At 45.7% G+C, this 17755-nt stretch overlaps 1 protein-coding gene across 1 annotated transcript in view; it reads left to right on the top strand.

Annotated features, from left to right (window-relative positions):
• LOC120811856 (uncharacterized) overlaps window positions 1-17755 on the top strand; it is a 39848-nt gene that overhangs the window by 5282 nt on the left and 16811 nt on the right. Inside the window, exons 5-18 of the mRNA XM_078096877.1 lie at window positions 286-402; window positions 630-816; window positions 1317-1482; window positions 1560-1779; window positions 2439-2612; window positions 2916-2993; window positions 3680-3691; window positions 4243-4332; window positions 8057-8110; window positions 8227-8280; window positions 8789-8842; window positions 8935-8988; window positions 10832-10876; window positions 11056-11109. Of these exons, the coding sequence (XP_077953003.1) occupies window positions 286-402; window positions 630-816; window positions 1317-1482; window positions 1560-1779; window positions 2439-2612; window positions 2916-2993; window positions 3680-3691; window positions 4243-4332; window positions 8057-8110; window positions 8227-8280; window positions 8789-8842; window positions 8935-8988; window positions 10832-10876; window positions 11056-11109 (1359 nt within the window). The remainder of the gene's footprint in view (window positions 1-285; window positions 403-629; window positions 817-1316; window positions 1483-1559; window positions 1780-2438; window positions 2613-2915; window positions 2994-3679; window positions 3692-4242; window positions 4333-8056; window positions 8111-8226; window positions 8281-8788; window positions 8843-8934; window positions 8989-10831; window positions 10877-11055; window positions 11110-17755) is intronic.

The raw sequence follows: 17755 nt of genomic DNA, 5'->3' as shown, positions 1-17755 counted from the left end.
CTCCACTCGAGCAGGTCAAAGGGTGCAAACATTCAGTCACCACAGGTGCACCACACAGCGATACCACAAGCACTTGTTTACAGGTTGTGCTGTTCCTACGGAGACTTTTAAAAGCATTTTTGTGTCCTTATAATTGTATTTGTACTCTGATGTGATGCAGCTGTCAATGGGTGGGAACCGGTGAGCATACCAGTTCACACACACACACACACACAATCCCTCACAGCGTTGTGGGTTTTTCCGTCGGTTCTACCAGGTCCTCACTGTTCTCTGACTGTCTCCCAGACTGGCAGGGCCATCAAGTTTGCCGTGGACCACGTCTTCGCCTCCTCCAACAGAGCCAGGCAGGTCAAAAATCGCATTGCCGTCGTGGTCACTGATGGCAAATCTCAGGACGACGTGGTAAATGTCCCATTGCTGCGTTCAGGTGCCTCAGTGAAACCAAGTCATGGTTATTTGGGTGACCCATATTTGTAAGCCATGGAACCTCAAGGAGGGAGCAGCTCCCAGCATGTTGGGGAAAGCTGTAATATTATTAATATTACATCTCTGGCACTGTTTTTCCAGCATCCACTCTACGGTCTAAATGGAAGCCTCTCCACCATTCACTGCTGCCTGTGTCTCCTTAGGTGGATGCCAGTGTGGAGGCCCGAGCTCAGGGCATTACAGTGTTTGCTGTTGGAGTCGGCAGTGAGATCACCACCTCAGAGCTGGTATCCATCGCCAACAGGCCGTCATCTGCCTATGTCCTATACGCCGAAGATTACACCACCATTGACCTCATTCAAGGTTCCATGGAGCAGAAGCTCTGTGAAGGTTGATATCTAGTCCCTCTCTGTATTTGACATGTCTATAAGGACTCTTCTCAATTCTCTGTGTTACATATTCACGCCTTTCTTCAAACAATAACCTCGATGTGACTTGACAGATACATTCCATCATGCAGGTTGAAGTTGAGTCAATGAGTTTAGTCATAAGGGACTTGAGGAGCGCTGGGTACCTGGTAGTTCCTCCCACTTCCCATTACACTACATTACTATGCGTGTGTTAATTCCTTTAACAAGCACTTAATCATGTACCTCGTCCGCTTGCATTAGGTCAACATGTTCTAAGTTCTCACTGACTTGAGGGAAGAGCAGAGGGAAGCAGAGAGTAGCTGCAGACATTGTGTCCCCATGTAGGAGAAGCAGGACTTGACATCAATAAGGGCTTCATCTTCTTGCTTTCACTGGACCTTCCATGTTTGCGTCATGTGTTGAGCTCAGCCTTTGGCGTGAGCTTTGCGTAGCTGACCGAATGACCTCTCTTCTTTCTAGAGTCTGTTTGTCCAACACGAATCCCGGTGGCCTCTCGGGATGAGAAAGGCTTTGAGCTGCTGCTGGGCATGAACATTCAGAAGAAGGCCAAGAAGATCCCTGGCTCTTTGATTTTGGAGGCCGCTTACGCTCTGACGGCCTCCACCGACATTACTGAGGACACCAGGTAGAATTTACAAATCCATCTGTTTACTCCATCAACTGTTCTGTGTATTTAGTATGTCGACCTCTTCCTCGTACCAGGGACATCTTCCCAGAAGGCCTCCCTCCTTCCTACGTGTTCATAGCCACCCTGCGTCTAAAGGGGACTTCTAGCCGGCTGACCTTTGACCTTTGGAGGGTGCTGTCCAAGGATAAGGAGATACAGGTCGCAGTGACACTGAGTGGAAAGGACAAAAGTGTCGTCTTTACCACCACTAGCTTAACTGCAGAGGAGCAGAGAGTCACCTTCAGAGGCGTCCAGGTTGGTGTCGGGTGGAGTTTATAAATACGACAAAATACCAGAAACACAAAACATGTTACTGAACTATCAAGTAATAAAGTATTGTAATATCCGTTGCATGTCTTTTTTTTTTATGTCAACGGTCCTCTGACAAAATGTAGTAATATATTACAACGTCTTCCCCGAATATTCATTCGTCACATACGTGACCTTTGGGCAGCAGAAGCCTGTGATGAAGCTGTGGTTCCCTCTCCAGTCAGAGCTGGAGGAGGAAGGAAGAAAGCTACAGTTCCTCCAGCAAGGGAAGTTAAGCCAGGAACACAAGGCAGGGAAATAGTAACTAAAAGAGGAAAGCCCAAACACTGTGGCAGCATTGTGGTAGGATCCTTCAATCAGTATGTATTATGAGTCGTGCTGTATTATACGGTCTGTTTGATGTATGAATCAAACCTGATCGTCTAAATCACTCAAATTATTCTAATGTATTATTTCACAATGTACACAGTATTTTGGACGTAGCGCGTATGATTTTGAAGGGTCTTGTTAAGCCAGGTATCCCAGCATATTATGTCTCAGCTCCTTTCAGTCGTCAGATGAAATGACTCCCAGTTAAGGATTTGTTGTACTTGAGAGGACCTTAAGAAATAAAGTATTTATGAAATATCTGTGCCTCATCTCAGACTCTTTATGACGGAAAGTGGCATCAGCTCAAAGTCCTGGTGAGACCACGTCAGGTCAGCAGTTTCCTGGACGATCTGCTGATCCAGGAAGAACTGCTGGAGCCGGTGGAGCCCATCTACATCAATGGAGAGACCCAGGTTGCTAAGAGACGGGGAACCGACCTCCCTGTGGCTGTGAGTACAAACGAGCCAACGTTTTGACTCAAAGTGCAGGGGACACGTGTGTCTGACTCACGGAGGAGTCAATCAGAGGGACGAATTCAGGTGTTTCAAGCAACATTTAAACTGAGGAAATTAGATAATATTATACAAAGTGAATAACTGACTAGTCTGTGATAAAATAGGTGAAATCTCTCATTTGTCCTTCTGTAGCTCATCTGTTTGGCTCTCATAATAATTAAGTCATTTCATTAATAATCCACTACTTCTTACCCAAACAACATTTCCATTTTTCTGACCACTTGTCTTTTTATTCAGGTGGAGATTCAGAAGCTTCGTCTGTACTGTGACCCTCATCAGAGCGAGAGAGAAACGGCGTGTGAGATCTACTCTGTGGTGAGACAACTATCACCTCCCACCACATGTAGGCCCCTCGGTGTGCAGCACACGGCCTTGCAGCGGTCCTCACCCACCTGCCGGCATCCAATCCAGAGCCACACGGTCCACACAGCACACAGCTGTCTCACAGTCGTGACTGACGGAAGTCATGTGACCCTCGTGGCTCATTAGTCAGTCAAGTTCACGCCCACCAAAAGCATTTGTCCTTTCATGACGCCATAACCGAATGTCCTGTGAAGAAGGACGTTTTTCCCAGCCTTCACGGTAGACCTGGTCTGGTCCTCCAGCGGCCGCATAGGCCGAACAGAGCGGCCCCTGAAACGGGACGGTCTGTCCTAAAGGGGGGACTTTACCTCCACTGCCCCTGTTGCCTTGACAGTAAAAGCCTCATAACAAAAATGTATAACATGCAGATAGAGAAGGTGATCTTCGGTGACTGCTCAGTCCTCATGAGGACGCAGCCGCTGAAGTGAGACCAGCTAAGGAGTGGACAGTGACGAGCTGTCCCTGTATCCTGCTGGAGGGGAACCAGAGCGCCACAGATCAAGAGATGAATGTGTTCTTATCCACTGTAATCTGCCCTGTAAAGGTCACATTGTGTACTTCTGCATGTATCTGCGTGTGAGAGGCTACAATGATGATAATGACAATCACCTTTTTCTCTTGTCCTCTGTCTCATGCAGGACGATGAAAGGGTAAGTGCAGTGTCTGTCCTCTATTCTTCTTCTGCAAATTACTGACATGCTGGATAAAGAAAATGAGAAGAGCTCATTAATAATGATACGGGGAGGAATATGAATGTGTTCTTATGAAGGCTGGATGTCACCCACGTCAATCAGTATTGATGCGGGTTTTATATTTGATTTGATTGCATTAATGTTTCAATTGGGATGTACAATAAATATTTGAGCTGCTACAGTGTAAAAGTAATACTGCTGTTTAAAACCAAATTATTCTATTAATTTCAACTTTTGTTCATAAAGTAGTACTTTTTAAACAAAAGTGCACTACTTTTGAATTCATTTGAATTTTGTGCATTAAAATCGACCTGCACTAGTTCTTAAATCAACAAATAAATCCTAATATAATACATCCAAAACTCTCCTCGGCAAAACAACAACACTGTTTTTCTGATCGTGTGAAGCAAAGGTGAGTGCAGAGTGGAAATGACTCCATAAGTCTTCCTGTTGGTGTCCTCCTGATGCTTTATTGTCCTCACGATGAAGCTTAGACTGTGTCTCCTCAGTGTCCTCTGAATCGAACAGCCACCGCGGACGAAGAAGACTGCAACTGTGTGGTTGGACCACAAGGGCAGCGTGGGGCGCCCGGTCCCATGGTAAGACGTGCGCACACGTCCTCACTCGTGTACTCGTGCACCCACACGTCACCTGAAGGAGGTAATGGACAGTACTGATACAACCACAGCTATTGTTACTTTGTTATTAGAGTATTCAGATAAAAGAATAACTCTTGAAATGACGGAACGGAATTCAGTTCTTGCACAACGTGCACACATTTCTTTTGTGGCAATAATACATCCGCTCCTATTGGAGTCAATGCTGCATCATTCAAATGGAGGTTATCATAACCACTAGTGTTAATGTACAAACTGGAATGTACTGATGTACAGTATATGGAGAGGAAGACAGATCCTCAAATGGAACACTGGAAACTAGAAAACATGCTGCTTCATAGCAGAAAAGTACTTTTCCCAACCTCAACTTCTGTCCTCCAATTGCCTCTAAGGACATCTAGTTGCTGTGAGTGATGCACTTCTAATGTTCACCCAGAGAGGTATTTGGAATCTCCTGGTGTACTTTATGGTGAGTTCCTTAAATATGAAGTACTGAAACACACCGTCCATTTCAACAATTTAGCGTAATCAAGTGATGTTTATTGTATAAGCAGCTTTTAGATAGAAATATCTATCTGCTCATCCAGGTCAGAGGTCATCATGTGGGCAGGTCGAGGATGCCGCTCACCTCTGCAACACTTTCCAGCTCTTCTGGGGATCTCTAAGTTGCTGCGTCTTGACCAGATACGTAGTTCCTCCAGTATGTTCTCGGCCCACCTCGGGCATCTTACCAGTTGGACTTGACCGTAAAAAGTCAAAAAGGAGGCGTTTCAAGGTGAAGCAGCAGTGGCTGCACTCTGACTTCCCTTCAGACGTCTGAGCTCTTTGACCTCTCTCTAAGTCCAACCATCCCACAAATGAAGCTAATTCTGGCAGCTTTTAACATTCATCACATTCAATACTACCGGATGCTCATGACTATAGATACCATGCAGGGCATGTGTAGTGGCCATTTGTCCTTGGGATGAATGAACATTTGTGTCAAAGGGCCACTGATGCACCACTGGTTAGTTTCTTTGACGCAGCAGGAGAGCGGATTGTCAGAGCAGACTTTGCTTTGGTTCCGTATTCATTTTGCTTGCAAAACAAGCCAACAAACACATAAACTCTGGCTGCCTTTCCTAACCTGCTCTCATACGCTGTGGCTGCTCTCCTATGCTGGTAAAAACTATACGTCACCCAGGTGCATGCTGGTCCTATAACTGGCTATTACCCATTTAATTAGTCGTCCAATTAACCAAAACTATGTGTACTCAACAACAAAAAGTGATTCAACTAAGAGTTTGGCGTTTGTTGTGGCCGATGCACGACTAGCGCTGATGTCCAACAGCAAAGCACCATTTGGGGTAAGATTAGGGAGGCAGTCCCAATAATCTCACTCTAGGTCCGTTTCTCAATGGTTCGCCAAACAGAACCATAGAGGGCACCACCCAGTGAGTCAGAGAGGGCAGAGTATGCAGAGCTGCTGATTCGCTGCATGAGCACAAGCAGTAGTAACAGAGTTTTTGTGCATGGCTCCAAATCACGTGACCCAAACGCATCTCCCTGCATGGAGGGGCTACAGCAGGGGTGAGACAACATTTTCAAGTTTGACAGACGGGTCGGGCCAGTAGCTGATGGATGGAGAGTGTGTGTGTGAACAACTATGAATTAGAAGTAAAAGCGATTACCTAAAACGTATAAGGTAACGTACTCTTAATTTCAGTGGGAGCAGTGTAGCTGGTCCCTTTTCTGCCAGAGCGTCAACGTTTGGTGTGTTTGCTTGTGGCAATTCTGAGGGCAGATCTGAGGTGTTGATCACGCTAAACGTCTGCTCTCAGCCAAACACAGAATCCTCTGTGTTGATCGTTTGTTTAAATTTGTCTTGAGAATAAAGTCAACTTGGCTTTTTTCTCCTGTAGCTTCACCTTCAGTTCATGCATGTGTGTCAGTATGTCCACAGCAAACTCAAAATCACAAAGCCAAAGGGCGTCGCTCAGCCGTGGAGAATCCTCAGCTTTCCCGTTTAACTACTAAAAAATCTCCCCTTTGAGCTCCCACACTCGCCGACATGAGTTTTACAACATCACCACGCGGTCGAGCTGCAGTGCAGAAAGAACTTCCTGGTGTAGTAAAAGCACATCCAGCTCAGGGTTTTCCCCTTTGCTTTTATCCTGGATTCTCTTCAGCAGCCCAGTGTTTTTTCCTCTTAAGTTTGGCGATCCATCAGTGGTGAAGTGTGCACCGAGGTTCAGCCTCTCGATGACCGCGGACACGGTGAGTCACTGTCCTGCTGCTCTCTGGACACAAGAGACCTGCTGTCTCTCCATGCAAAACATCCATGCAACTCCATCAAAAACTCAAAAACTCCCCTTGCTGGCTTTTGCTAATTAGACTTGTAGTAAATGACGTGCCTTGGTTCTTGAATAGCCGTTTGTCGTACAGTAGCCGTCCGTTCTCGCCTTGTCTGTTCACCGTACTTTGGTGAAGACATATTGAGGTGTCCACTCCTCATCACACACCCGGCACTCAGACGACTTTCTCTTTCTTTGGTCCACTCGTTGTTGCAGAAGGGTTCAATGCGGGGGCAGAGGTCAATTAGTGGCAATAGACCAGACTCTGGCAAAGGTCAATTGTGTCCGGCACCATCTAGTGGCATGAACTGAAACGCAAGGTATTGCTGGAAAAAGGCAACATGAATGCGGTCTACTATCATTTGGACAATTTTGTACCAATATGTGACGGGCCGGATTAAAAAGCCCAACGGGCCGTAGTTTGTCTGGTCTCCTCAGTGGAGAGCACGGTTGTCCTTCAGTCAGAAGATCGACGATTTGATTCCCGACGCCGTTAGTCTGCTAGTCAACGTGTCCTTGGGCAAGGCACCCGATATTCAATTCCATTCATTTTACACAAATGACAAATTTGCCTCTGAGGGCTTTACAGTCTGTACACATGCGGCATCCTCTGTCCCAAAACCCTCACATCGGCCAGGAAAAACTCCCCAAAAGTGAGAAACCCTTCCATGGGGAACAAAGGGAAGAAACCTTAGGGAGAACGTCAGAGGAGGATCCCTCTCCCGGGACGGACAGATGTTGCTCCTGTGACTACGGTGTATGAATGGGTGAATGTTGGTTGCTGTTGGGCAGGTGGCTCTGTGTGCTCCTGTATGCGTATGAATGGGTGTGTTGCATATCCCTCCCGACAGGTGGTCTGACGCTTTACTGCTTCATTGGGTGATTTATTCATTTAAATCACCCAAACAACCTTAACAGCTTTTGCCTTTCGGGGGGAGGGGGGGGGGGGGGGCACTAATACCGCCCGTTAACTGATTACCATTCGTTCCTTTTCCTTTCGCGGTCTTTTGCCCACCGTTGACTTCCATTTTTTACCCAAGCCCCGCCATCAAAATAAAAGCATCAAACTCTAAACAGGAAATGCACAACAAAATTAACCAAAACATATGTAATAAAGGCAAAACATTCATCAATACTCACAAACTGGGTTAGTTACAGGGTGAATGATGACATATAGTGTAAAATCAGTTTGGTTGGAAGATTAGAAAAGCGCTACTCAAGCGAAGCAAAGTCATCATTTACAAAAATGAAAGTCAGGGAATCACAAATGTTTTGGCCTCCATTCATTTTAAAGATCATTTTAAGACACTCCAAAATGTGAGAGACCCGGAGATCAACACTGCCTACCTCAAAGTATGTCATTTTTGTCTCAGGGTGTCCGAGGGGAGACAGGGAGGGATGGACCACCAGGGCCTGATGGTGCGCCTGTAAGTGTCCCCCCCTTTTCCCACTTTTTTTTACCCTGTCATCTTGCTACAGATCATTTCCAGGATACAATTTGTATGCAAATGATATTATCAGCTTATGTTGTAACTCTCACCAGGGTTATGACGGGAAACCTGGGGAGACTGGTGCTTCTGGATCACCAGGAATGAAGGTAAGAAGTAGCTTGTATTACAACATCTTCAAGGTACCACAAACCAAGTCTCAATTTCTACTTACTGCATTTCATAATGGACAAAGTGTCTGAATGCGCTCACCTCTCCCTGTTATTCTACATTTAGATCCGTTATCTATCAGTTTGTCCACCTTTCTTGTTCCACCCAAACTATTTTTATTAGTCACTATCATTGATCTGCAACTAGAATTAGTGCAAAACAACGTGAAAGTAAACTTTACTATCCTTTTTATTTTGTGCTGATCAAATTCGTAAGTTCCAAACCATGAGTTTTAGCATCAGGGGATGGATAACCTCGGATATCTCTCAAGTCATGATAACAACATCTCCAGGTTTCGCCCTGTTCAAAGGTCACTACTTGTATGAGGTCATTGCACTTGACCGTTATTAATGCAGAGGTATGGAAGAAAATGCTGAATGGATTTCATAACGTACTTCTAAAATGACTTTGACTACATGCTCTTACTTACTGTCATGCCTCTGACAGGGAGAAGGTGGTCCAGCAGGACCAAGAGGGGAGCCTGGTCTAGAAGGCATCAAGGTAGATCTTTAAAGAAACACTTGTTTCAGTGTCGTGGCTTTTCTAACCTGCTGCCAGTACTGATAATAACTGAGTCTGCTGCCACTGCCCAGGGAGAGCGAGGGGAACCAGGCTTATCAGGAGATCCAGGACCCCCGGGACCCAAGGTGGGACTCCCTTAATACCAGTTGAGACAGAAACGGACTTTGGTGAGGGAGCAGGTGTCTCCGGCCAGCCGCAGGTGGCCGTGTTTCCTGTCAATCTTCTTGGATGTCAAACATTGTGCATATTCATGTTTTATTAATAACCCGTTTGTTGCTCCCAAACCTAATATGTTCCCAAATGAGGGACATTACTCACAGGGACAGAGGGACCATTTTCGCCTTGAACTACTGCTTCAATCAACAGAGTTATTTCAACGTGCAGAGCACTCACTATGATCATCAGAAAGATAAAGGGATTTGTATTCGTAAGACATCAAGCCTCGTCTGGCATCTCACCTCGTCTCCAGGTGTCCTGAGGATTTCCTTTATTGTTTCAACATATGAGGCCAGATTACTATAAAAAATGTTAATCTCACGTGGCAATCTAATTAAATATTCATAATGAATTTGTACATACAAAAGCCAAATGTTGCATTCAACCTGATTAGTGTTGTGATTGGATGTTAGCGGTGCAGAGTAAGAGATGAAAACAAACGGAATCCACTTTGCTGTTGATCGATTAATCGATTGATCGATTTGCCACCTCTAATACGGAAACGTTTCAGGGTTTGCAGGATGTCTCCGTGTCCTGAGGGCTCATTTGTAAAACTGTGCGAAGGATTAACAACATTTGTTGTGTTCAAATATAGAGATGTGGGTTTGCCAAATGATTCTGGTTCAAGAAACCTTTTATAAATGTACAGCATAAAAACTGCTAGAACGGGTAAAAGTGCACAAATGTCTCACGTGCGTTGAAGTCTCCATGCAGTTGCACACATTCTCTCATCAAGGTTTTATGGATCACAACTTTTTGCCCCTGTTGTGTGTTTTTCAACATTATGAGACCCCGTGTTTTACCCCACAGACCCAAATTTGGTGGACACTGTTTGAACTTTCAGATGTCGGATCAAATTAGAGGCGCTCATCAGGAATAAATATAATAATGTGACAAGCTTAAAGCCTGGGCTACAAAGGCAAACAATCAATAGTTAAATATCAAACGCAAACTTCACCCAAACTGGACAAACTGTACACTTGTGGACCCGTCGATGGAAAGCTAGATGCTAACAGAGGAACCGAGACGCCAAACAGCAAGTGCATTCCACCCTGATTACGATGATATCTGAGACAAACCTTCCCAGTCATGGGGAAACAAACACCAAGCCGCCGAATCACATTACTGTTTGTCATCATAAATGCTCCTTTACTTTTCCATTTTCCAAGTTCAGAAATGTGTTATTCCAGGGGTTTTTCAAATGACTTCATGGTCGGGGGGGAACTTTCACACTTGAGCGTGAAACGTCATCCGTCGCTCTGCACTGGCTGAGGAAGCTGTCACTCTTCCCCACATGTGTCTGCCCTGATTCCATTGGCTGTCGGTTACAACAAGGGGCTTCACTTGAACATCGTCTCATGATTCGCTCAGATGTGGAAAAACTGCACATCACTCTGCAGCGACTCTCCTGTGAGGCCTCCACTAAAGCCTCTCTAGATTTGTTCTGCTTGACTCACAGTAAAACCTCTACACCGATACTGTGCTATCACAAAGGAGAGGATTAGCCAAGGTCCTTTTAAGGGATACAGCCCATGCAAATACTTATTTGACTTTTTTTCTGTGTGCCATAAAGAACTGGTAGTTATGCAGAGATATGGCAGTCTTAGTGTGTGGACTCTGAGCAGAGGCCAAAAACGCCTCAGTGCTGGAGAAGTTCTCAAAAGAATACAAAAAAAGACAAAGACCACTGATAGATACACAATGTGAATATATTGAACATCAGGACCTAATGTCATCATCATTTTTTTACAGGGCGAGAGAGGGGAACAAGGACCAGCAGGAGAAGCTGGACCAATGGTAAGATCTATTCATTTAACTATTTCTGTGTAAAGATAAAGTGAAGTAAAGTCCACCTTTAGCTGAGAATGAAGGCGCTCTTCTCTGTGTGTGTGTTGTCCTTTGTCTACATGGACGGGACAGTAATAGTGTTGAATTTGGCTGCCACTGCTCTCAGAGTGTGCTTATCATCCACCCAGGGGGAGCCAGGATTAACAGGCACCGCTGGACCTGCTGGGCACCCAGGACCAAAGGTCAGTGCAGGCTGCTCCTGCTGTGGAGACAGATCAGTGTGTTGGAATTAAAAAGTAAAGACATTACACTCATTGATGGTTTAGAACCGTCGGCATTACTACTGTGTGCTGCTACAGGCTCTTTGGGGAAAACCTTACACCAGATGTTGACACCTGGAGGCAGCGATTGGCTCTCATTCAGCCCAAAGAGCGTCTGTCCCTTTTCCACCAACAAGAACCAGGTGCTGGTTTGGAGCCAGAGCTAGAGCCGGTTCGGAGTTGGTTCAACTGCCGAGCCTCCAAAGAACCGGTTTGCTTTTCTACCGGCTAAAGAGCCAGCGCACTGAGCGCAGAGCCAAGTCCTACGTCACAGTTACGTCTCATCTTTCCCAGCAACGTTAGCGCGGCGGCGCCAAACACAAACACATCATCAACAATGGCGGACGTTGCTTTGCTATGGATGTTCATGGCTTTGCGGACCGACATCGACGTCCAAACACGGCGGATCAAACATGTTCACGCGGCTCGCCTTTTTGCCTAGTAGCGTCCATTGTGTTGTTGTTAGCTCGATTAGCTGCTATCGAAAAATGGCGGATCACAAAGTTTCTCTCATCTTGTTGGTCACGGTGACCCCGCCCCCGGCCGCTGACGTGAGCGGTTCTTACTTCTAGACCAGCAATGAGATGGTGCTACTTAAGAAGCACTTTTACTGGTTGGGAGCTGGTGCTTTGGTGGTGGAAAACCAAAGAACCCATTTGAAACTAGGCTCTGGCTCCCAACTAGCACCAGTTCTGCCTTGGTGGAAAAGGGGTAATATGAGGTCTCACACAGACGTGAACAGACGATCATACAGTTTTTTAACTTGTCTGCCTCGAGCGAATTGCATATTGCAGTTGCAAACGGCTCGTCTTGTGTGAAACTCTGTCTCCCTACAAATGCATGTTTTCCAACAGGGAATTATCTACATCCAACCAGACGTCTCCTCCATGTTTAATCATCACATGAGGGCTCCCATTCCAGGGTTTACTCTTAGGTGGAGAGCGAAGGGAGCCAGCTGTGATGGTGCAGCCCAGTCAGTGTTGGAACCATTGGTTGGTTGCATTGGTTTGTCTAGAGTGTAGCCTTCCAAGCGTATCTTTAGCCACACTCGGGGATGAGTGCTAATGGTGCTAATGATGCACTGGCATCCCCCATTTGGGCTCCAGTTTCTATAGGTTATCAAACTTCTGTACTTTATTTTTTAACACCGGGTTCTGCAAATGAAAAGGGAGCTTTTTGTGTGAGGAAGGACACAAATCATCTTTTCCCACGCAAACAAAGAGATTATCAAACAGACAAATGCTAAATTCAGACTGCAGATAAATTCCATTCATTCCTCGATTCAGAGCTTTAAGAGAGACCGTCCACACTGTTATTTGCGAGTGATCAGATTGTATTTATAGTTCCAGAAATCATTCATCTGATGAGTTGCTGTGGTAAAATGTAGGCTGATGACGCAGCTTTACAAACAGAAAGTGGCAGCAGATGTTTTTTTTCAGCTTCCGTTAGTGCTCTGCTCAGAACGTCCGCACTTTAAAAATGTAATCTGAGCATCCATATCATCGGGAGGAAAAGGGATGTGTAAAAATCGGATTGGAAAGCATTTCAAACCACCCCCACATGTGGTTAGGATCCGATTTTTTCAGATCTAAACTCAATGTGGATGTGTGAAACAATAACTGGGAGAAAACGCTCCCCTTGTGTCACCAGTGCAGGAGCACACGCCACATTCACATTGTGGGTGGGATGTGTGGTAAAGTAACTGGAAAAGGACCAGTGGCTTGATGAAAGAGCCCATGCACACATGTGCAAACATGTGGACACGCCCACCAGCTCCAAGTGTGCGATGCTATTTTCAGATTTCCCTGAACTCCTTTGAGTGTTCCACCAGTTGTACTCGCCTGCTCAGTAATTTGTTATCAAAATAAGCTTCTTTCTCCCACAAATGTGCTCTGCACCAACTGGAGGATGGTGGCCCACGGTTGGAGCCCATGTGTGTGCATGTGGAGGTGGGGGTACGATGACTGGCTTCTCTGTGTTCATTCAATCACTCCCCACAATTTGGGGAAAACTAAATGCTGTCAGTATTGTTTATTCTTTTTAAACTCAACACATCTAGAAAAGTTTTAGTACAATAACACAACGACACCCAACTGACACCTGTCCTTCCACCGGTGGTTTGATCCTCCTGATCCATGTGGATATTTCCTCGGTCCAGACATTCAACCCCACATGGTTACTGCAGGCTTCCCTGTGTGTGTGAATGGGTATAAATGGGCAGGTACACGTATGGCAGCTCCTGTCATCTCTGTGTGAACGGCTGGTGGACAACATGAAGTACTTTGAGCCGTTGGAATACTCCAAAACAGAAGTAGAGTCCATTCAGTGAGATATTGAAGGTCTACCCCCTTACCTAGATCTGCTCTAAATGAATATCAGAATAAGTCCTGCTTGAAATGAAACATGTCAGCTGTTGTGATGTCTGTAGGACCTGTGTGTGTGTGTGTGTGTGTGTGTACCATAAGTAGCTGTCTCACTCTCTGTCTCTTTGCTGGTTACGTTTTGACAGCAGCTAGAAGTCCATTTATGACCCTCTGAGAGAGTTAGCGTTATGGAGCCACAGGAGAGGTGTGTGTCAGTGTAGAGCCACAGTCGTGTTGTTTATCATCCGGCTCTTTAGCTGCTAAATACTCCACCATGTTCAGCAGCTAATCTCAAAGTGTATCGGCATGCTGCTTGGTGGGTAGTCTCCCTCTCCTCCGCTTCACATCCATGAAAACAGCTGCCTGCTGCTGCTGGGAACAGGTCTGATTAGATACGAGTGAACCGGAACAGTAAAGCTGTGAGAAACAAAGCAGGGAGCAGAAAGACGCTTCATTTGCTGAACTGTGGAGCCTGTGATGCTTCTCTGTGGGTTTAGAGGGAGACATGTTTTCTATCGGCACGGTCGTCCTCCAATCAGAAAGTTGGCAGTTTGATCCCCGACTGACCCGCATGTGTCCTTAACCCAACATTGCTCCTGTAACTGTGACTAGTGTGTGGATGTTAGTTACTGATGGGCAGGTGGCTCTGTGTGTGGTTCTCCTGTCATCAGGGTATGAATGGGTGAATGATGTCATGGTGTTAAAGCGCTTTGAGTGGTTGGAAGATTAGAAAAGAGCCGTACAAGTAATGTCCATTTACCATGTACCATCCTAATTAACACTGAGGGAACGTTGATCTGATCGTGCTTGGTAAAAACATTGTGGTTCAACACTTAAAACGGCTGTAAGCATTTCTGTTATCCGTCACAAAGAGGAAGTCCACATGACGGAGTCTCCTCCGGTCCTCGGTGGAAACTAAGGGGGAGGGTTTGCATTGACGATATTGTTTGGGCCTTCAGACTGCAACATTCAATACATGGGATGGTAATGGTTCACTTCTCACACATTCATGGAGCAATCTAGACCTGACCTGAGGCCACTAGACCAACCAGCACACATCCCTCCTTCCTGCAGCTCAAGGGATCATTGAACATTCTACTGGTGCTTCTGCTGAGACGACACAGAGCCAGACGTATGGCATTAAGGATCTCATTGTCATAAACCAAATTCTCCACACCGATCAGCAAACATGAAGGACTTTAGGTGCACATGTTAGCTACTCTCTAATATTTGTCTTGGAGACCTGTGACCATGCTTACACCACAGGTGAGCTGAGAGCGTCACAGTCGTACCAACCTTTTGATTCCGCCCAGACACCAGACTCCTCCTCAGCTGGTGACAGTAAGTCAATGTGGAGTATTTGACGAAGCAGAAACCCACACGACTCGACCAAACAGCGACATGCTGAGCTTTGTGCTGCAGGAGACGACTTCCACTGCTGTGTAGTGTTTGTCAGGTCGACCCGTTGGTCGGTGATCGGGCTCAGAGTTGTACACCTGCTCTCAGTATTCACTGCGCTGCTACTTTTTAGAAGCAAACACGCTCTTTCTCAGGGATCGGAGCTGCCATCACACTTAGTTCACTTAACAGCAGGTGGTCACGTGTGCTGCTTTACGTCCATAGGGGCCAGGAAGTGTTTCCCCTCCAGGGTCCTGGACCATGACGTCTAAATGGTGCCACTAAGACACCATTTGGGGAACTGGGAACGTAACCAGGGTCTACTGAATTTCCTTCCCCATGGCGCCTGTGAAAGCCTCAGGTCAGGACCAGCAAACACGGAAGTTATGTCCTCTGTATTGTTTCTGGGAGTTTACCGGCTTTAATGACAACTATCGCACGGGGGATTATTTCCAGGCAGATTGTTTGAAACGGGATTTGGACCACCATGCAGCATTATGCCAGTTACCATAGAACGGACAGGAATAGAACTTCACAGCAAGGGAGTCAAAAGCAGATGTTATCTGCTGCACTAAATGAGCACACAATGTGGTCTCCGCCTGAGGTCTGCATTGACTGTAAATCATTTCTGTCCACCCATCCATGACAGGTCCATTGAATGTTAATGAGCCCTACAGAAGCCTTAAGGCTTTCAGCTTGCTCTTTAATCCCAAACAGCCCCCCATGTAACACTGCTCTCTTTCATCCACATTAGCTTTCAAGCTCCACTGTTGGATCTGATGTTTCACACTCAAGTCAAACAAATTAAAAATAATCAGCTTGGTGTCAGCCTCTTATTATCAGGCACTGATTTTCCTGCACCCACATTTATAGATTTTCAGATGCAGCCATGTTTGGTTTCCACGTCACAAGGAGATTAAAATACGTTATATCACACATTGATTCCCTACTAGTAGTTTAACTGTTGCCTGTAAGACGACTTTGTAAAAGATGTTTTACTGATCAAATGGGAACGGTGTACAAATCAGAGGGAAAGGGGTTTAACTTAATATAAATTCAGAGTAACTTCCTAAATTCATGTGCAGGTTCCAGCTTCTCCAGCTGCTGGATTACAGATGTAGTTAAATAAATACAAATACTAAAGGATGTGTTCTGTCTCCAAACTTTTCCAACTTTCTGGGATTATTATTTTAACAAAGCAAGCCTTGACGCTCGCATTCAAACCCATCAGTACAAGTTCGTTTTTCAAGACAAACTGGGGCATAAATGGTGTAAGTAAGTCTTTCTTTTTTTAAATGAAGAAAGTGATACATTTAGAAATCACGTTGAGATTATTTCTGACTACAAATAATATGATAATAATAATATGACTTCACCTTGAATTCAAGGTTCTCTTCAATGTGCACTCAACACTTTTGGCAGCAGATAAACAGACCTTTACTTTAAGAATCCTCGATACCACAAAGAGGATTCCCAGAATAACAACGTACACAATATACACATGTTTAAATTGTTATTCTGGGAATCCTTCCTGTCATTACTCAGTAAGCTATTTGATGAGGTGATTAATCATGGAGACGTTGCCGGTGCTGTTTTACTCAAGTACTAACAAGACGTGCAACACAGAGGCTTCCAAAGACAACTCACACAAAGCAGGCAGACGAAGAACCTTCTAGACCCCCCCAAACACACAGGAGGGGCTATTCATAATGACAGTTTACAGACATGCTGTCTGTGGTGGTGACGTCATTTGAGGTCAGAGTTAACAGGCGCTTGTGTAGCAGCTGGCCGCTTGTCTTAAGCTTCTTGGTTTTTCTTTTCTCAGCAAATCGTTTGTCTGAACATTTTTACATTAAAAACGATGCTTCCCATGTCGGCATGCATAACATGTGGAGAGCAACTTCATCTACTGGGGGCCGAGCATCTGGCTCACCATGGCTCTGCAGGCAGCCAGTAGCAGCGTCTGCCACCGTGGGGGGGCTTTTGGAGGTGGTGGGCGGGTCAGCTACTACGTAGCTAGCTTTGAGAGCTCTCTCGTGACAGTTACCCGTCTCTCAGTCTGTGCACGCCGGGGGCCCAATAGTTCCTGTTGGTAAATGAGCGTGTTTGCTTTGGATGGAACCTTTAAGCTTACTTGGGACCACAACACTGTTGGTTAGCTTCTCCCGACAGACCAAACAAACAAAGTTCACGGTTTTCTTCACATATTCAGATACTTCTTGCTGACTGTCTCGTCCCCTTTACCTCTCCTGCCACCATTTCATTCAGGATTGCGCTGCCTACTGGCGCCTTTCCCACAGTTTTTGGAGGGAATTTGTTCTTTGGTGGACGGTTGTAATTTGACACACAAACCAACCCTTTAACCATGGTTGTCTTTTTTTTTAAATTATGATGGGCATTGTATCTACCTGCATTCTCATCAGATGGCCAAACCACATCAACTGGAGGGTTTCTCTGTCTCTTTGTCCTTTGAATCTCTTCCTCGTGGATGAAGATACTTAATAATGTCTCCGGTTCCGTCTCTGCCTGGTGACCAAGCTTGAGTTTGATATAAAATGGGTTTTTCTTATTGCATGGTTGTGCCAACTGTCGGTCTTCTACGTCCCCATTCTAGTTAGTGAGGCTCTGAGTCTCCTCAGGCTCTACCAGGCCCAAGCAGCAGCGTAGGCTGCTCAAAGGTCAGTCAGCTCGCCTGCTGCTTCTCTATTTCCACTTGTCCAGTCGTCCACCAGTGTGTCATCTGCTCATTTATTGGGCCGTGGTGGGCTTGTGTAACTATGGGATATGTGGCCCGTATGGCTTCGTGT

This window comes from Gasterosteus aculeatus, chromosome 21 (genome assembly GCF_964276395.1).
Source record: "Gasterosteus aculeatus chromosome 21, fGasAcu3.hap1.1, whole genome shotgun sequence".
Classification (NCBI taxonomy): Eukaryota; Metazoa; Chordata; class Actinopteri; order Perciformes; family Gasterosteidae; genus Gasterosteus; species Gasterosteus aculeatus.
This window is presented reverse-complemented; position numbering and strand designations above follow the sequence as displayed.